Source organism: Eptatretus burgeri, chromosome 16 (genome assembly GCF_056783735.1).
Source record: "Eptatretus burgeri isolate ZD-2024b chromosome 16, Ebu_testis_v1, whole genome shotgun sequence".
Taxonomy (NCBI): domain Eukaryota; kingdom Metazoa; phylum Chordata; class Myxini; order Myxiniformes; family Myxinidae; genus Eptatretus; species Eptatretus burgeri.
The window spans coordinates 32,039,860-32,061,179 of NC_140976.1; the positions used below are offsets into that span (position 1 = coordinate 32,039,860).

The 21,320-nt window shown below is 41.4% G+C and overlaps 1 protein-coding gene across 5 annotated transcripts in view; it reads right to left on the reverse strand.

The window, feature by feature from the left end:
* LOC147010825 (uncharacterized) overlaps window positions 1–21,320 on the reverse strand; it is a 110,172-nt gene that overhangs the window by 42,282 nt on the left and 46,570 nt on the right. For 4 of the 5 annotated variants that reach the window (XR_015052459.1, XR_015052458.1, XM_085859872.1 and 1 more), the window contains exon 2: window positions 6,061–6,178. The exons of the other annotated variant lie outside the window; for it this stretch is intronic. Coding sequence is in view for 2 of the 4 variants with exons in the window: in XM_085859872.1 (XP_085715998.1) it covers window positions 6,061–6,178 (118 nt within the window). In the remaining 2 variants the exon portion in view is untranslated. The remainder of the gene's footprint in view (window positions 1–6,060; window positions 6,179–21,320) is intronic. 5 annotated transcript variants of the gene reach the window in all.

Consider the following 21,320-nt stretch of genomic DNA (forward strand, 5'->3'; position numbering starts at 1 on the left):
AGATTTATTTAAATAATTTACTTTGGTGCTCAAATGTTCGTGTTGTGCTTACAGAGCATAAGTGCATGCTCGATGGCTTATTGTTTGCTTTACATTAAGCTTTTCTCAAACGAATGACAATATACCATGTGAATATAAATTATATGTACACTGAGAAAATAAACATCCTTCTCGGATTTTTATGAGCAAGAGCTTTTCAATTGCACCTGGCATCACAGGTGAGACACAACTTGGCCCCGTTTGGATCGTATTTTCTTTTATGTAGAATTTGTAGTCGTTTCCAAACAGTATAATTTCCCGACATTGTCAGAACTCTTTTCTATACCTTTGAAACAAGTTTGAGAGGGTCGGTCAGAAAGTTATTGGCTTGTTAAGCTCGGAATTTGAAGATAAAGATTATGGAGATTTTTACACTTAAAATTGCTGGAAAAGACTCTGCAGAAAAATAACACTTTTACTCAAAATTTATATTTACGTTAGGTCACAGACCTAGTGATTGGTCCTCAGGTAAGTGCGATAGGTATTGTAAACGTCACAAAGCAAGATGCAATTAGCATCCACTGCAGTGGGATTTCTTCAAAATGGGGTGTCCGAGTCCGAAGCGCAATTGAAATGGCTTCTGGTAACATGCAGAGAAAAAGAGGGAAATCTTCATACCAAGTCTGGATTGTAGGCTTGGTGGGAGAGCACAGTCCAGCTTATGTTTTTATGGACTCTCATTTCACATTTATGTTTACCACCACTACGACTACGACTATAATTTAATGGGTCTAATTATTCCCACCTTCTTGTGAAGTTTGCCGGAGAACGTTTTTGACCCAGGTCTTTCACGAACAAGCTGGCCAGGCCCAACGATCAACTGAAAGGTAATTTGGGCAGGAATTTGCAATTTGTTCAGGGTGCCGGCAATAACTCCCCTGCTCTTCATGAAAGACCAATTTGTAGCAATGTCCATTCGGTATGTCATGCATGTAAGATGAGGATCGTTTCCTAAAATGGCTCACAAAGATTCTGAAAGAAGCCGAAAATGATTGGAAAAGTACCTGAGAGAAAGGGATGTGCCTCTGCACAACGAAAGACTTTCTCAGTTCACCCAACAGATGATTAAGCAGCTTTCCGTACTGCAAAAATTCCCAATGATGTAGGCCGGCACAAGGGTCAAATAACTGTTGCTCGGCACGTTCTACCCACCCCCCGCGCCCCCCGGTTGCATCGCTACCTGCGAGACCTCCCTGAGGGGGAGACAGTATCAGGTTTGGGTGCTTTGAAACTCTTATACAAAGGTCATATCCCATGGCTTGTCAATGCACAGAGTAATTTTAAAATAAATTTTTAAGATACTGTTCTGACATTTACAATTAACCATGTTTTGGGGGGGGGGAGGGAAGTGGGCAGGGGAGGTGTGAGAGCTGTGAGGGCTGCTATAAATCTATTGTTTGCTTCCAGAGCCAGAGGAAACGTACGACATTTTTGTACCTATTACCAGCGGGTTATTACAAGTACATCAAAACACATCTCTTTGGGACGACATCACATGGAATAAATGGCCACAAGAGATCTTTTCCTATTCAGTTTGTGGGCAACTCTGCCTTTTGTAAGCAGCATTTTCGTGACCCGAAGGTATTTCAGAGACCACTGTTATATTATGCATTGTACCTGAATGCAATGGAGAGTTGGAACTTGGGAATATCGTGGTGGGGCATGTTGTCACAACCTGACATCACCGAGCTGCAGGACGTCACAGCGGAGGAGCAGAGGCTGTTCCGTTCCATTGCACCGGGGTGGTTTTACACGTCAGAGCCTGGAGCTACCCCCTACATGGTTTGCCATGTATGGGAGGAGCGCGGCCAGCACATCCCACGTGAAATTGGGCAATAGCACCAGGGGGCAATCAAATTCCCTGCCTCCCTTCCCGAAAATTCCCTGTCGTGTAAGGTCCTGAAAGTCCCTGTCATGTCCATCTTGCATACCCCATGTTCCCCGCCCCATCCCTCTCCCTTCCACAGATCTCCTTATGTCTCTGTTCCCCACTGTTTTGTCCTTCCCTCTCCTGCCCCTCTTGTCTCCTGCCCCATTTGATGTGCGTTGTGTGTTCGCTCTCATATGAGCCTCGACAATGCATACAAAAAATAATAATAATAAAGGGGGAGGGTGGCCATCTTGAATCACACTGTATAAGTGCTGCGCTTGTCGAACACATCACATCAGGGCACAATTTGGCACTTTATGGAGCCATCATGCTGGGAAAAATGCAAGAGGGCTTTGGCTGCACCATCACAAACCAATTCGACCATTTAGTGGATTAACTAATCGGATCTGCTCGATATTATAAACGCCATGAAGGGATCCAGAGAGTCGAACAAGGCAGCAGCATTGGCCAAACAACCTTCAAGGAAAAAGAAAGCACATATACTGAGTACGTCGCAAAGTTGGAGCGGGGAGTGAGCTTTCTACTGTCGGGCTTAGGAGGGAGGGTTTGTGGTGCATTCACCAGCGCTCTGGTCTACACATGGCTGGCACTTCAATGGCGATTTGCTTGGGGCCAGACATTGGGTCCGAACACGGAGTCTTATCCGAGAGTCGCTTGGGGTGGCGATCTGGCTCTCGCCCTGACAGGTGATTGAAGACATGGGTGAGGTTTTCTCAACTGACAGAAATGAGTGTCCTCCTGGGGGGTCCGTGGATGCTCCCCACGTGGTAGAGGGGTCAACCATGTGGATCGATGGAAGGTGCATTTCTGGTGGAGGTGAGAGCAATGGCTTGGAGCTGGAATACAGGCATATAGGGAGTCGATCTCACAAAGGGGCTCCTCAAGGGGTGATGTCAGAGATATGGGCTGCTCGGGTGTCGGGTCAGCTCCGTACAGCTATGTTCGGCCCACTGCCGGTGGTGGAGCCAGGGAGTCAAGACCCGAGGGAGAAAAGGATAAGACCGAGCAGATGTCATTTGATAAGTGCAAGACCAGGGACAAATCCACAGGTGCTTATAATTAGTGTATTGGATGTTATATGTGGGTGATATTGAGGTTTATGGAGACTGGGGGTTGGGGGGGGGGTGGTCGTTCCTGTTACATATACTTGGAGGTGGTTCGTTTCAGAGCTTTGCTGGGAAAAAAAATGAGGAAAGGGTTAACATCTTTGCTAGATTTGTCAGAAGGTGGGGGGTTGTTGAAGAGAGGTGATTGTGTTTGTTGGCTGGGTTTACAATAGGTGCACGTGTTGGTGGGGGTGTAGATGGCATGGGGGTGCAGCGGGTGTGGGTGTCTGTGTGGGATGCTGACGGAGATGCAGAGGTGGGCATGCGACAGTCTTGGTGCGATGGGTGAAGGTGTGGTTGCGGACTGTGTGTGCTATGATTGGGGGAGATGGAAGGGGGGTTCAAATGGGGATGATGGCACTATAATTGCGGTCGGTATTGGGAGTGCTGCGAGGGCAAGAAGTGATGGGAGTGCTGTGGTGTGCACGAGGATGGACATGCGAATGATGGGAGGAGGGGTGCATGTCTGCATGATTGTGGGTGTCGGATGGGGAGCGAAGGGTGGGTGACCAGGGAGATCGTTTTTGTCAGGGATGGCAGTGTTGAATATGTGGAATCTCCATTTTTTCACAAGGATATGAAAAATAGGGTCTTGTATTGTTTAAAAGAGGCAGGATGGGGTTATATTAATGGATGTTGGACAACATTTGTCAGGTTGCAGGCTGGGAACATTGGTGGTGTATGCTGCGGGAGGGGGGAGGGTAACGATGCAGGGAGGGTCTGTTTGAGACCTTTAAAGAGGAAGTATGAGTTTTTTTGGGAAACATATGAAGGATTTTGGGTATGAAGTGATTTTTTTTTTCAGCGATTCCAGCAAAGGTGGGAGTCAGTGCAGATTTTTGGAGTAGAGCGACAGATGTGAACCCGTGATTGGAGGGGTGATGTAGGGGAGAGGGGTTTGAGTTTGTGAATATGTGGAGATCCCCACCCCACATGTGTACTGGATGGCAATATCGTTAGTTGGTAACGGTATGCTTACGTCATAGTGAGTGTATGCGGTCAGGTGGAAAAGTGCTTTCTGGAATGGGGAAGAGTGTGTGGTGAGATCAACAGCGGTTCTTGAGAAGTTAATCAAGACTTTTTTTTTAAGACTAAAGACTGAGGATGTGGTCGGAGGGGAAGGCAGCAGGGGGTGGTTAATGGAAGGAAAAGGTTGAAGATGTTGTGCACAAATGCCAGTTGCTTGATTGGAAAGATGGAAGAGTGAGCTAGAAGCTTGGATGGATGGCAAAGCATATGACATAGTTGTTGTTTGTGAGACATGGTTTAGTGAGCAATCCAACTGGAGGACAGGAATTCAATGCGACAGAGTTTATAGTTGTGATGGGAAAGAGAAAAGTAGAGGTGTAACAATCTGGGTGAAAGAAGTATTGTATCGAGAGAAAGGCATGACATTGAGGAGGGAATTGATGTAGAGGATTTGGTTAGGATAGAGTGAAGAATTCATTGAATAATTCAGAAGGGCATGTGGTAAGGATATGTGAAGAATTCAGAAGGGCATGTGGTAAGGGTCAAAGGGAAGAGTTTTGATTATGGGGGATTTCAACTTGCCTGGAATAGATTGGGTACAGGAACAGGGTAAGGGTAGAACAGATAGGATTTTTTTTAGACCAAGTCCAGGATTGCTTTTTAACCCAGCTTGTACAAAAACCCATGATGGGGAGTGGAGTGTTGGACCTCTTTTTGAGTAACGATCCCAATATTATGGAGGAGGTGGAGATCGGATAGCATCTCGGGAAAAGCGACCACAATATAGTAAGCACAACTCTATTGTTGAGATGTGAAGTTTGGGAAAGTGGTGTAAGGCTGTTAGATTTTAGAAGAGCAAACTTTAAGGGTATCAGAAGTGATTTGGGAGCTTTAAATTGAGTAAAGTTAATGAGTGGGTAATCTGCATCAGAAAAATGGGAAATCTTCAAGGAGCAAATGTGTACGATGCAGGATAGGTATATTCCAGTGAGGTGTAAAGGTAGTAGCAGAAAGAGACTGGGGTGGTTGAGCAGGGAGGTACTCAGTGTAACTAAGGATAAGCAGAAGACATTAATAAAGTACAAAACTAGAAGGGCACTTGGTGGAGTGCATAGTTCCGCCCAATAATGCCTGATCCACGAGAACATATTTGGCCCATTACATTTTTGAACTAGAAGGGCACACAGTAGAGCACATACCTCTACCACGTAATGCCTGATCCACGAGAACATATCGGGCCTAATACATTTTTGAAATATCATGCTATGCAGGACTCTATCGTTTTTGGCGTAATCTCTCAATGGTGAAGAATCACTTTTACAATCAAATAATTCTCGTATCCAGATACGAATTTGGATCTTCACCAAAATCGAAAAAAATTGTCCTTGTGACACACCCAACCTGTCCACCAAGTTTCGTCCGAATCTGTACACAACTTTTTGACATATCGTGCTCCATATCATTTTTAGCCCTATCTCTCAATGGTTAAAAATCACTTAAAAATTCAAGTCGTCAGATCTGGATCTTCACCAAAATCGAATCAATTCTTTGTCACACACCCAAACTATCCACCAAGTTTCATCTGAATCCATCCACAAATTTTTGAGATATCGTGTCATATATTGTTTTTTGGCCTGATCTCTCAATGGTGAAGAATCACTTAAAAAAAATTCCAGTAGCCGGATCCAGAATCGGATCATCACCAAAATCTAATCAGTTTGTCCTTGTCACACACCGAACCTATCCACAAAATTTCATCCGGATCAGTCTTCAACTTTTTGAGATATCTTGTACACAAACAAACAAGAAGAAAACATCGTGCAGAGCAGGATACTTGCAAAATCCATAAAACAAATTTGACCAAATATGCAACTCCTCTTCAAATTTCAAGGGAATCAGATGAGAATTGACAATTTTAGAAATTCGGCAGATATTGACCTTTTGGCCTATGTGGACCTCAAAAAGAATTGGTGGTTGAATTGAGTAACCTGTTATGAAAATCCAATTCAAATTTCTCATCAATCGGACGAAAATTGAGGATTTTAGAAATCTCACCAAAGTTGTTGACCTTTGGCCGATATTGACCTTTTCACCTCAAAAACAATAGGCTTCTTCCTGATGACAAACTCTACCATGTGGTGAAGTTTCGTGAAGATCGGTTTAAAATTGTGATCTGTAGGAGATAAACAGTCAGACAAACAAACAGAATAACAAAATTGACGAACCAATGTATTCCAAAAATCCTCGATTTTGTAAGTAACAAACATAGAGAAAGGGGTGAAAACATAACCTCCTTCACCGTCGGTGGCGGAGGTAATAACAGGACTAAAGTCCGACACATCTATAGGAAGAAATGGATGACTGAAGAAAACAACTCGGTAGGCCAAATGGGTATATGAAAACAACATAGCCAATAAGTATTAAACATAACAGGAAGACATTATTTAAGTATCTAAGGGGTAAAGAAAGGGTTAAGAGGAGTGTGGGCTCATTGAGGAATAGCACAGGAGAATTGGTGGACGATGAGGGTGTGATGGCCGGCTTAGCCAATTTTTTTCTTCTTCTGCATTTACACAGGAACAGTCAGGGGGACTTCCAATAGTGGAGAGTATCTATCTCAGGGGGGAGCAAGGGCATTTAGAAGAGATCCAAGTTGGAGTAGAGCAAGTGAAGAAGCAGTGATTAAAAATTAAGGGATAATAAAGCTCCAGGGCCGGATAATATGCATCCACGAGTAATGAGGGAGGTGGCAGAGCAGGTAAGCGAGATGTTAACAGATATCTTTAACAGCTCGTTGAAGTCAGGACAGGTACAAGCAGTGTGACCACTACTTGGCTTTTTTCACAAGATCTTGGATATTCGTTGTTCACCTTGGCGTCTTGGTTTTCTATAGGTTTTCTTGGCGTATAGGTTTTCTGTATCATCGCTTTTCCGAAACCTTGTGAATTCTTGGCTTTTTTCATTGGCTCACCTTGGCATTTATGAAAATGAGGAGTGGTCACACTCGGTACAAGAGGATTGTAGAGGAATGAATGCAACACCGTCATTTCAAAAAGGTTTGAAATATTGGGAAACTATAGACCTGTTAGCTTGACTTTAAGGCCCGGTCACACCTTGACGTTTTAGCCAACGTATGCCGATTTTTGAATTTTTTTTCTAAAACGCTGGCACACGTTGAATACGTTATGGGTAAGTTTTGATAACATTGAGAGCATGCTGAAAAACACTGCCATACATCGTTGTACATTGGCTTTAAACGTTGTACTTTTTGGTTGTCCTCAAATTTTTTCATGCTTGAAATTTCACGACGTATGCCGGCGTATGACTCACACGTTCCGCTATGCTGGCTACAAGTTGTATGCACGGTCTGCGATCGTTGACAGACGTCAACACATGCTACTTGTAAGTTAATCATAAGTTGAGACACACCGAGGTAATGTTTCGCGTACCCGAAACTTATTTCTAACCTATGATTAACGTGTTGTTGGCACGTTACGCGATCGTTGCCACACATCGACAGACGTTACTTTTAAGTTACTCATAGGCTGAAAGACGTCAGTATAATGGATCGTCCTTGCGTCAGCGTCCACGGCCACGGCCAGGACACTTATTTGCAGCATTCTTCAAACTTTCTTCGGCATGACGAGGATGTTCACACTTCGATGTCTAACTTGGCTATGATTCCAATTGTCCATCGGCAGCGTCTATTTAAAATAGTCGAGTTTGAGCGTTTTAACACGTTCAGAAGAAACGCTTCAAATTTCCAAATCCCAGCATCAAAAAACAAAGGTGAGTGACAGCAATTAAAATCGTTCATTGTAAACAATGAAAATAGCTGAGTGGTACCGTTTAAAAGTCGTTGAGTGTAAAAAAAAACGAATTGTTGAGCGCAAGCGTCTACTTTCAATAGTGGAGATGGAGCCATTTAAATCGTTGAGTGGCAGCCAATGAATAGCAAACCCTACGTCACCGGCAAAGATAAACTGCCGCACGATATGGATAAGTTAGGCTATCGTTGGGCATAGTTTGTGAACGCCGGCTTCACGATAATTATTCGTTGGTATATCGTATCTATAAGTAATGAAAGCACTCTATGCACATTATTAGTTCATTGTGCATTTGTCCAACCCGTTATGAATAGACCTAAATCGTAAAAACAAGCTATAGCTCATTGTTGAAAAAGCCCCATAAAAAATTATCCGCGAAGAACTTCGAACAATGGTGAAGAGATGTCTCCTACCCGTGGACACGCGGACGCAAGGACGATCCATCATAACCCACACCCTCCCCCTCACACTCACCTACTACTGCCAACATGAACAAACTACTACTAATACTAATACTAATACTGATACTGATACTGCTGACATGGACATCGACTCAAAAAGGACTCGAAAACACTGTTTCGAACAAGGGTTCCCCTTTTATGAGCAGCATTTTTATATACCAATTCCCAAAACTGCTGGGAACACGTCTTTATATGGCAGTTGTAAGCTAGAAACACGTTAATTTATTTATTTTTGTCGACCGAAAGACGTCATTGGAATACGTCTACATACGTCGATGTGTGTTGGGACTACGTAAAGAATTGGTTCAAAGCACGTCAAACATAAGTTAGAAATAAGTTTCGCGTAAAAAAGACATTACCGCGACGTGTTTCGACTTATGAGTAGCTTATAAGTAGCCTTTGTGGACGTGTGTAAGCGTCCACATATCGTGTGTAAAACTTATCCCCATCGCATGCGGAACGTGTGTCATACGCCGAGTACGTCGTAAAATTTTGAACATGTTTAAAATTTCTTGACGTGCTCTACTTACTACGACATATGATAGCATACTTTAGCGTTGTACTCACGTATACCAAACTTACTCGTACCGTATTTGACGTGCCCCAACGTTTTAGACACATTTTTCTTAGGTCGGCATACGCTGGCAAGATCGCCAAGGTGTGACCGCGATGTTGACACTTCCATTTCTACGGCAGTTATGATTCGAATGGTTGTGCGTCAGCCTTTTAATAGGCTACGTCACGACATCGTCGGCGATGCGTGCAACGCGCTATGCCTAAGTTAGACTATCGTTGGGCATCGGTTGTGTAGGCCGACAACAGGTTCAGCATTCGTTGGTATAAGTTATCTATAACACAACGAAACGTTCTGTGTCCATTACTAATATGTTATACATAAGACCAACTCGTTATGAATACGTCCGAATCTTAAAAAAAAAAAACATCAAAAGTTCAACGTAAGCCAGCGTTTTACATACATTTTAATACGTTGCCATCGCTGGCTAAAACGTCAAGGTGTGACTGGGCCTTTAGTTGTAGGAAAGGTGGTGGAGACATTAATTAAGGATAGGGAACCATATGAATAATTTTAAACCAATTAAAGGTCGTCGGCATGGATTCATAAAATGGAAATCGTGTTTATCAAATGTATTGGAGTTCTATTAAGTAGTTTCTGATTGGGTGGATAAGGGAAGTGCAGTGGATGTAGCATATCTACACTTTCAGAAGGTATTTGATAAGGTACCACAGCATAGGCATGATGGGCTGAATGGCCTCCTCCTGCACCAATGTTCCTTGTGTGTAACAACAAAGAATGGTGCCACATGCAGACAAGTATAGGCATGGCTGCAGGGGGAGGCATGTTCCCTCCTCACTGAAGATCATTATGGCGAGCCAGATGGTTTCTTAACCTTTTATCTAACACCATACATGGAGTTGGTAGAAATCCTTCCAGTATCTCATCGCAAACGAAAAAAAATTCAGTTTTCATGAGATTAGAATTTAAATCCTTAACAGTTGCTTTTAAGCTAGACTTTAACCAACTACCTCTTGTACACTATCCTGAGCACAAGGACACTGGCAGCCCCCTGAAGGAGAATGCAAGCCAAGATCATTGCCATAAGATTGATACATATCTATGAAAGCACCCATGCAGTAAAAACAATGAATAAGTAAAAGAAAAAGGAAATAGCAAATAAGGGTTCAAAGAAGTGCAAGGAAATGTCCAGAGCAGTATTGCAGAATGTATAAGTGTAGACCTCACTTCCACAACAAAGGATAATTCCAAAATTTCTTCTTTGTTCACTTTTACAAACTCTTATGATTGAGCACATAAGTGACATCTTAACATCCGTGATGTTGTAATTTGTAATGTATGGTGTGCTTACGTATATTTTTCTCATAAGACCAATTTCATAATTGTTTAGGTTACAACTAACCAGTTGAGGGTTAAAATTATCTGAGGGACAAAATAATGAAAAATATCAAAATAGAAATGTAAGAATGCCAAAGATATGAGAGAAAAATGAAAATTTCCAAAGTCTGAATGGGCCACATTTTGCTGGTCAATCATGGTTCAAACTGAAGCTTCAACATTCCACAGGGTGTTCCAGATGAAACTCAGTTTACATACTTATTAATAACTAGAGTTCAGCCTTGAGATTCACAAGATTATGTTATCTGATTTTTCTCAAGACGGACACACCAGAAATTTGAGAAGGTTGATCAACTTGCGGGCAGTGCTATCTGTGTGACGTCACAACATGGCTGCACATGGTGTTTGTGGAGCTGGATGGTGGTTACTTCTAGTTAAGCGTTGGGACTGGCAAAGCCGGCAGAACTTTGGGGCCAGCTGGTGAACGTGCAGACTGAGTTTTTCTCCAAAACGCCGTGTGGTCACCCTTCATGCTCGTTGCCATGTCATACGTGGAGAGTACCAATAAGGCTTCACCGGCACACGTGCACTCGCTCACTTCATACATGTCTAACAATCTGGAGAACAACCTTTCGTCTTGGATTTATGTGAAGAGCAAGTAGTTTCTTCAATCTCTTGCTGGAGAGCTGTTCTTGCTGCAGGAAGTGCTTTGCTAAGGTTGGGGTGAGGCTGCTCAAGGCTCTTCGCCTGGGTTTTGTGTGGTTCGAGTTGAGCTGAAAGTGGCTGCTTGGCCAGTTTCGCTGGACAATTGGGCAGCGACCGGGACTGGCAGGGAAGCTCCCCTTTTCCTTTCTTTAGACAGCCACTATATAGCTGCTGCCAAAACCATTATTGTCATGAAATGGAATTTATATCTTATTTTCTGCTTGTTTTTATGATTGAAGATTTGTGAATGTAAGTGATAATCATTATCAATTGTTATTTTATTCTGATTTCATTTTGTTTGTTTTTTCTGTTTTGATGTAAAATTAACATTTTTAGTCCTCAAACAACTTGTCGTACACCACCCCTTTCCATTCCATCTCCAGGCGCTGCATGACGTCATCGCTGGGCGCTGAAGGCGAAGGCGGCTGCGATGACGTTCACCGGAAGGGTGTATTCAGTTTTCACTCCGTGTGTGTGTGTGTGTGTGTGTGTGTGTGTGTGTGTGTGTGTGTGTGTGTGCATATGTCTGCAACGCGAGGCTCCACAGCACAAACCAGAAAACCGATTTCGAGTGTGCGCGTTTGAGTTTCGTTGCTGAAGGCCCAGTCACACCTTGACGTTTTATCCAGCTTATGCCGATTTTTGAAAAATTTGTCTAAAACGCTGGCACACGTCGAATACGTTATGGGTAAGTTTTGGAAACATTGAGAGCACGTTGAAAAACACTGCCATACGTCGTAGTACGCTGGCTTTCATCGTTGTACTTTGCGGTTGTCCTCAAATTTTAGCATGCTTGAAATTTTACGACTTATGCCAGCGTATAACTCACAAGTTCCGCTATGCTGGCCATAAGTTGTAGGCACGTTATGCGATCGTTGACACACGTCGACACACGTTACTTGTAAGTTAATCATAAGTCGAAACACGTCGAGGTAATGTTTAGCATACCCGAAACTTATTTCTAACCTATGAGTAATGTGTTGTAGGCACATTACGCGATCGTTGACACACGTCACTTGTAAGGTACTCATAAGTCGAAACACGTCAATGTAATGGTTAGCGTCAGTGTTCCAGACTCCCTGGTTTTTTTTTTCTTCTTCTTCTTCAGTATGACGGTGATGTTAACACTTGGATTTCTAGTGTGGTTATGATTTAAATCGTTGAGCGGCAGCCTATTAATTATATTATATTATAACCGCACTACAAATCGAACTGTCAAGATCACTGTCATACCGAAGAAAAAAACTAAAAAAAAAAAAACCAGGGTGTCTGGAACACTGACACTAACCATTACATTGATGTGTTTCGACTTATGAGTACCTTACAAGTAACTTTTGTCGACGTGTGCCAACGATCGCATATCGTGCGTACAACTTATTCCCATCGCATGCGGAACGTGTGAGGCATACGACAAGTACGTCGTAAAATGTTTAACACGTTTAAAAGTACAAGACGTACTCCACTTACTACGACGTATGATAGCGTACTTTAGCATTCTATTCACGTATACCAAACTTACCCATACCGTATTCGATGTGCGCCAGCGTTTTAGACGCATTTTTCAGAGGTCGGCATACGCTGGCAAGATCGCCAAGGTGTGACTGCGATGTTGACACTTCCATTTCTCCGGCGGTCATGATTTGAATCATTGTGTGGCAGACTTTTAATAGGCTACGCCACATGATCGTCGGCGATACGTGCAGCACGCTATGCATAAGCTAGACTATCGTTGGGCATAGGTTGTGAACGCCGACAACAGGCGAAGCATTCGTTGGTATAAGTTATCTATAAGACAACAAAACGTTCTGTGTCCGTTACTAATATGTTATGCATACGACCAACTCGTTATGAATACGTCCGAATCTTTAAAAAAAACATCAAAAGTTCAGCGTAAGCCAGCATTTTACATACATTTTGAAACGTTGCCATTGCTGGCTAAAATGTCAAGGTGTGACTGGGCCTTAAGCAACCACCCGTTGCTATGCAGCGGCCGAAAAACCGCGTACTGTATTTTCAATACTTGTCCTACAGTTTTGAATGTGGAGAAACGAGATTTCGGAATTAAACACTTCGAGATATTTAGAAAATTTTACTCGAGCCGATTTTTGATTTAGGTTTTATTTTTCAAATGGTAGTCTTTAAAAATAGGGTGTCTATTTACCGTCATTTTTTTGTTGTTGTTTGTTTGTATGTAATGGACAGCTCTGGAGGCCAGAGGCATCAACCGATTGATGAAACTTGACAGGTAGGTTCATACCAGGATCTAGTTCTATACTTTTGAGCACCGTTGCTATGGACACCACCGTTGCCTAGCAACGGGACTTTGAAATTTTAGAAATATCCAAAAAAAACAATAGTGAACAAGTGCTTTGGTAAAAACGATATTTTTAATTTTTTGATTAATCACTCGATGCTAAAAAAAAAAAGTTTTTTTATTCATCTGGGCAATATCTCAGGCACATTTTGAGTGAGGAAGCTGTTAATTGGACATGACAGTGACCAAGTCATTTGGTTATAAAGGGTATTTTTGATTTATTGATTACTCAATAAATTTTTCGATTAATTAATAAATTTTCTAAAAGTTACAGATTCCGATGAAACTGGTGGTTTAGGTATGCTATTTGCCAATTGATGAAGAAATTAATTATATTTACGATTATTCTTTATTTATTTTAAATGTGCAATTAACCAGTTATTGTAAACCGCTCCCTCACAATTTGGTTTCCATGTGCTACACGGTGGCATCGCTGGGTGCCGGCAATGTCGCACGCTGGAGGATTTGTTATTTATATATTTGGCATGGTGGCGGTGTACTTTGAATGTATCTGTACTTGTTTGTTGTGCACCGCTCCTTCCCAATTGCATATCCAGGCGATGCATGGCATCATCGACAGGCGCCGAAGGAAGGGTACTCAGCTTTTACTGTTTGATTGTTTGTTTTGTTCTTTGTCCAGGCGATATCTTCGATATCGCCTGCTCGGAAGCTCGGAAGCTGAAATTTGGGTACAAAAGTCGTTGTGCTTTGTCAAAAAAGGTATTTTTCAGTGTTTGATTAATCAATTAATTACTTAATCATTATCGATTTATTAATTACTTGCTTATTTTCTTTCTCATCTGGGCAATATCTCACGCACCTTTTGAGATAGGAAATTGATATTTGGACTACTTTTTTTTGTATACACTGTTGAGACTCGTATGAGAGCTAACACACAGAATGTACAACAAGGGGAGCAGGAGAAAAAGAAGACATGACAGTGAACACGTGATTTGGCTATAAAATGTTATTAATTTATTGATTAATGAATTAATCGATTAATTATTCATTTTTCGATGAATTACTTAATTTAAAAAAGTTAGATTCGGATAAAACAGTGGTGGTTTCGGTATGCAATTCACCAAATGATGAAGAAATAAATTTTTCCCGATTATTAATTTATTTTAATAATGCAATTAATCAATTATTGTACACCGCTCCCTCCCAATTCCGTCTCCATGTGCCACACACTGGAGGATTTGTTATTTATTTATTTGGCATGAGGGCGGTGTACTTTGAATGTACCTCAACTTGTTTTCTTGCTTGTTTGCCCGGGAGTCTCAGCCATCCTTTGAGCTAGTAATCTGAAATTTGGGTACAGTAGTGAACAGCTGAAAGGGCTTTGGCAAAAGTTTTTTGGGGGGGGGAGGGGATTTAATCAATTCATTGATCAATTATCAATTTATTAATTACATATTTATCTTCTGTCATATCTGGGCAATATCTCAGGCATATTTTCAGTGAGGAAACTGATATGTGGACACAACAGTGACCAAGTGATTTGGCTATCAAAGATATTTTTTATTTGTGGATTAATCAATTAATTTTAAGTAACATAAATGGAATCTAAGGAACAAAAATGAAAAATGTAACAAAAATGAAACTAGGGGGTTAATTAGATGATTAAATTATATCATAATTGGCATTTTTCGAGTTGGTGTATTGTAAACCCCAACTTAGGTTTGCCACAAAGATGTTTTGGAGAACCTTTGTCTCCCCTCCATCACTGTTAAATGGACTTATTTCTCATTTATTTATTTCATCAAAAGTGTTTTCCTCGTTCTCCTCAAGGGGCTGTCACACCTTGACATTTTAGCCAGCGTATGGGAAGGTCTCAAAATGTATGTAAAACGCTGGTGTACGCTGAACTATTCATGTTTTTAAAAAATGTTTTGGGCGTATAATAACGTGTTGGATGTATGCAGAACGTATTAGTAACGTACACATAACGTATTAATCACATAAAGATAACTTATACCAACGAATGCTGAGCGTGTTGTCGGCGTTCACAACCTATGCCCAACGATAGTTGAACTTATGCATAGCGCGGCAGCGTATCGCCGACGATCACGTGGCGTAGGCTATTCATAGGCTGCGGCTCAACAATTCAAATCTTATCTGTACTAGACATCGAAGTGTGAAGCCGCTGTCACACCTTGACGTTTTAGCCAGCGTATGCCGACGTATGAAAAATTTGCCAAACCAAGCTAGCACATGTCGAATACATTATGGGTAAGTTTTGTATACGTTAAGAGCATGCTGGCATACGTCGTAGTTTTCTGGCATACGTCGTCATACGCCGAGTACGTGGATAAATTTTCAGCATGTTGAAAATTTCTCGACGTACTCGACGTATGACACACGTTCTGCATATGCTGGCCATAAGTTGTAGGCATGCTACACGATCGTTGACACACATCGACACACGTTACTTGTACGTTACTCATAAGTCGAAACACGTCGAGGTAATGGTTAGTGTCAGTGTTCCAGACTCCCTGGTATTTTTTTTTTCTTCGTTATGACGGTGATGTTAACACTTCGATTTATAGTGCGGTTATGATTTAAATCGTTGAGCGGCAGCCTATTAATCATATTATATTATAACCGCACCAGAAATCGAAGTGTCAACATCACCGTCATACCGAAGAAAAAGAAAAAAAAAACAGGGAGTCTGGAACACTGACGCTAACCATTACCTTGAGGTGTTACAAGTAACGTGTGTCAACGATCGCGTAACATGCCTACAACTTATGGCCAGCGTTATGCGGAACGTGCATCATCTGCTGGTATATGTCGAAAAATTTCAACCATAGAAAATTTGTCTAACACCTCGGCATACTACGACGTATGCCAGTGTGCTCTTAACGTATACAAACTTACCCATAACGTATTCGACGTGTGCCAGCGTTTCAGCCAAATTTTGCACGTCAGGCATATGCTGGCTAAATCGTCAAGGTGTGACAGGGCCTTCACCAGCTTCATGACTAACAACGAGAGCTGAATGGAGCGCATGTTATTTTGAATCAGGCCAATCAATGGTGCCAGGTCAAGGATGACGTCATGTGAGGGATGGTTTTGAACTGGGTTTTGGGTGAGATTCGGCAATTGATAAATTATATGCTTTATCTACAGGGTGCCATTCTTGTTGTCATTTTAACATTCCTGTTCTGGTTTCATTCATCCGTTTTTTTGAAATTCAATACTTGACCTTTTATTCGGGTGGTCATGGGATCGATTGCTTCTTGTGTGAATAACGAGAGTTATGTTCTCGGCATATGCAACCAACCAAATTGAGAATTATAACATTTTCCGAGTTATCATTCAGCATGCTCCATTTAAATTCAAGCTTCCACACTCAGGCAATCTTGGGGAGTGTTCATCAGGTTTGAGTCCGGCAGGGCTCGGCATGGTACGCATCACGATATATACATATACATACACACAATCAGACACTATGTGACTCCAAATCATGAGTGGGGAAAGCACCAGCACCGTGTCCCATACAGCCCTTGCTGCACGATGCTAGGAGCGATAGGTGCCGTCAACCACACAGAGCATTATCTCCCGCTTTACCAAACATAATCTGGAGTCATCAATGGTCTACGGTCGGGCACAATTATGATAATTAATGTCGTTCTCTGATCTGAGACGAATGACATGACATCGAATGTTATAACCGAAAGGTTTTCAGTCATAAGTGTATGGAGGCTTGCTATGTTACCCTGATGATGCCCGAATGAGGGCGAAATCGGTCAATGACTGCGGGTTTCCATGCACTTGTGACAGCATCTGATATTCCATCATTGTAAATAGTGCTGCGAGGTTGCTCTTCCAGGAACTGCAGACAGTATGTGCATTATGGCAGTGATATCATGACATTCGTCTCAGGTCAGTGAACGACATTAATATATATATATATATATATATATATATATATATATATATATATATATATATATATATATATACATATATACATATATATACATATATATATATATATATATATATATATATATATATATATATATATATATTGTCACCCTTCCGAGGTCGGCAAAATGAGTACCAGTATACTGGGCCGGTGTATACCCCGGTTAAAATAGGTGTACCATATCCCTGCGTCATAAGAGACGACCAGGGTTGCGTCAGGAAGGGCATCCGGTGTAAAACATGTGCCAAATCACTATGCGGATCATACGGATGATCCGCTGTGGCGACCCCGAACGGGAGCAGCCGAAAGAAGAAGAAGAAGAAGAAGAAATATATATATATATATATATATATATATATATATATATATATATATATATATATATATATATATACTTTCGGAACCGGCTATTCGCAGATTTGCTGCTGTTCGTGGAACCCACATATTCGAGGTTGATAAAATGCAACCTGCTTCTACATTCGTGGTTGTGTGCTTCACAGTATTTTTTTCACATTTTTGCAGTTTTTTGCAGGCATATTTGCATATTGTACGCATTTTCACAGGTGTATGTGTTTTTTTCTGTGATTTTGCTTTTTCACAGTATTTTGTGGGGGTATTTGCGGTTTTTCATGGGATTTTTGATTTTCCCTTATGAATCATGAACTGTCGGGAACCTATCCCTCTTTCTTCCATTGAAACAATGCCTCAACTTATGCATATTTGACATTTGCGGGACTTTCCTTGAATGTACCTCCCACAAATAGCAGGGTCCAACAGACAGTGTGTGTGTGTGTGTGTGTGTGTGTGTGTGTGTGTGTGTGCATGTGTGTTTATGCATGTATACACACACACACACACACACACACACACACACACACACACACACACACACACACACACACACACACACACACACACACACACACACAACAAAAGTCTGAGTCCATGTCAATCAATGCCAAGCTATCTCATACCACAATTTCAAACAGCAATTTTCCATAGTATTGAAGAAATTTCTTCATATTCTTTCATTATCTCTGCCACCTAAGGTGGACTGAAGTTATTTTTTCACCCCTCTTTGTCTGCAAATAGGATATCTCAAAAATATGTGGACTGATTTGGAAGAGAGGTTCGGTGGTTGACAAGAATGAAATGACTAGATTTTGATGAAGATTGGCTTCCCGATACTCAAATTTTAAAGTAATTCTTCACCATTGAGTGATTGGGCTAAAAACGATATGTAGCATGATTTCTCAAAAAGTTATAGATAGATTCAGATGAAACTTGGTGGACAGATTGGGTGTGTGACAAGGATGAATCAAATCGATTTGGGTGAAGATCTGAATCCGGATACGAAAATTGTTTGTAATTTTTAAAGTAATTCTTCACCATATAGAGATGGGGCCAAAAACGATATTACAGCATGATATTTCAAAAAAGGTATTTATGAGTTATGACAAAACTTGGTGGATGAGTGGGTTAGGTGACAAGAACAAGCAGATTCGATTTTGGTTCAGGTACGGACGCAGATCCGGCCTTTCAGTGGGATGCAAAACGTAAACTGTTCAGCCTGGCAGAGGTATGCACTTCACCGAGTGCTGTTCTAGTTCACTTTTAAATTCGTTTTCTCAGAAAGTGCATGAACAATTGACACTAAACTTTCAACATAGGAGCACCTACTCATGGAGAATTTTCTTTTAATTAAGTTACATGATGATTAGATGGAAAATGTGGCCGGCATTCCAAAAAAAAAAAATCAGTTTTCTGCAGGTATGTATTGCAGCGTGTTTCACATAGCAGGAATAAACGGCTTTGCTTCACTCAGCCTTGGCGGATTAAAATTTTCCTCCATAATCCATAGATTTATATTGTGTAAACAAAAGGAAAGCTAACCCTATTAAAAAGCATCACTTTGGATATGGTGAAAAATCAGCTCAACCAATGCCCTTTTTCAACATTGCACTGCTCGGTACACTTGCAGACAGCTGTGCAAGGTTGAAAGGGCAGTGGGCAAGCTGCAAGATGCCATGGGCCCTCACCCACTTTCATTCCTGGTTTGTGGAGATCTTTGTCTTCTGTTGACTCTTCATTTGATGGCCAAAGAGACCCTAATTTAGTCATTCTAACACCTACCTACACAAGGGTAAGAAAGTGCTTAAAACTTCATCAAGTGCAGCCTGAATCAAATAATATGTAGGATGTTTGCTTTCAGTATGTCATTGGTTTAATGAATAGAATATTATTGCTAAACACTAACTCGAGAAATTGTGTTGATTGCAGGGAAGAAGAATCAAACAAAACACTAAGTATAAAGATACAAATGGACCAAAGGGGAAAGAAAACTCAGGAAAAACTTGGAATGTGTTCTGACGTACAGAGCTATTTTCTAATTCTTGATAAAGTAGTGAGCAAACGAGTGACTAGTGATGAATGCTGTATCAGGAGGAAATTATGCAGCGAGTGTATAGAACGAAAATGAAAAGAAAATTTATGCAGTGTGGAAAAATATATTTAAAAGCAGAGTCTTTTGGTGATCATAAAGGTAAAAAGGAAAACAGGTAAACAACAACAGGTAAGTAGGTACATCAAAATATAAAAAAAAAAATGGGAGTTGAAGGGGAACAAGGATGACAAAAAGGTGTGAAAAGTTATAAAGGAGCAAATTAAAAAATAAAAACAAGTCAGTGTCAGGAAAAAGAAAAGTTTTTTTTAAAAATGGAAGAAGGAAGAGTAAATGAAGGTAAGCATGTAAAAATCCAGAAGCATGATATGAGGAAAAAGAAAATGTAATTATTATAAACCTAAGTAAAAGGAGTTAAATATGGAGGGATATATAAAAAAGACAAAAGTAAGTGGGTCATAAAGTAGAGTAAATAAAGAATCAACACAAACAATGAAGGTACATTAATTATGATATTATTTAAAAATAAAAAAGTGTAATAAATGCTTGTGGCTGGAGAATATGGAAAGATTGAGGGGATGCAAGAGTATTCTTCTCCTCTTCCCTTTATAATGGGTGAGGTCCAACAGCACCAAGCCTCTGCCTTGGATATGGTACTCCTCCACTTCCCCCGTGTTCTCAGATAAGTCTCTCCACTCTCCAACCACCCCCACCTTATTGATATCCCTCCTCACACAATTTTCCCATCTCAACCATGGTCTGTCTTGCTCCTCTTTTCCTTCTACCTTGCTCCCTCAACCTATCCACTCTCTTTGCCATTCTCTCTTTCTCCATCCGCACCAAGTGGCCAGTTCATCTCAGTCGGAATTTCACCAATCTCCTCCTCAAGCTCATCTGCACACTAATGTCCTCCTTCAGTTCATCCACCCTCTTCACTCCCCCAATCTTCCAGACCCAGTTGTTCTTGCAGACCTGCAACCTCTGTTGTCAGTGCCACTGTTTCGAGACCATAAAGGTAGGTTGGTGTCACACAAGACACCAAAACTTTCCCTTTCATTTTCTTGACATTTTTCTGTCTACCATCAATCCCTCCACCCTCGTCCATGATGTCACACCCACCTGAATCCTATTCCGCACCTCTGCCTCTGACTTACCATCCTCGGTCACTGCCCCCCCCCCCCAGATACTCACCCTGCCTGATCTTCTTCGCCTCTAACCTGTTATTAATTTATTATCTCTGCTGCTCTACCCACATCACCTCAGTTTTTTCCATGCTCATCTTCAGTCCATGTTTCCCAAATGCCTCCTTCCACTCCACCAATACTCCTTATACCAATACTCCATAACTTCCCCATGCAATACCCCTCCCAGAATTTCATGTTTACCCTTCTCCTTACCAGTTCCTTTACCATGATAAACATGAGTAGGCTGAGAGAGCTTCCCTGCCTCAAACTGATGTTCACACTGAACTCCTCCGACATCCTCGGACCAACCAAAACTCTTCCCTTCATTCCCTTATACATCCTTTCCACCAACCTAAACTCTGCTTCAGGCAGTCCCATCCATCTCAGTGTCACCATCACAATCCCTATCAGGACAGTGTCATAGGCCTTCTCCAGGTTCACAAAACTCATTGCTGTTTCAACTTGCACCTCCAACCTCTTCTCCACCAGTGAATGTTCCCAGTGTGAACATTCCATCTGTCACCCTCTACCCTTTCTAAACCACTGTTGTTCTTCGCCAATCTCCGTCTCCATGCTCTTCCTTGTCCTCCCATTTAGAATCCTCTCCAGTACCTTT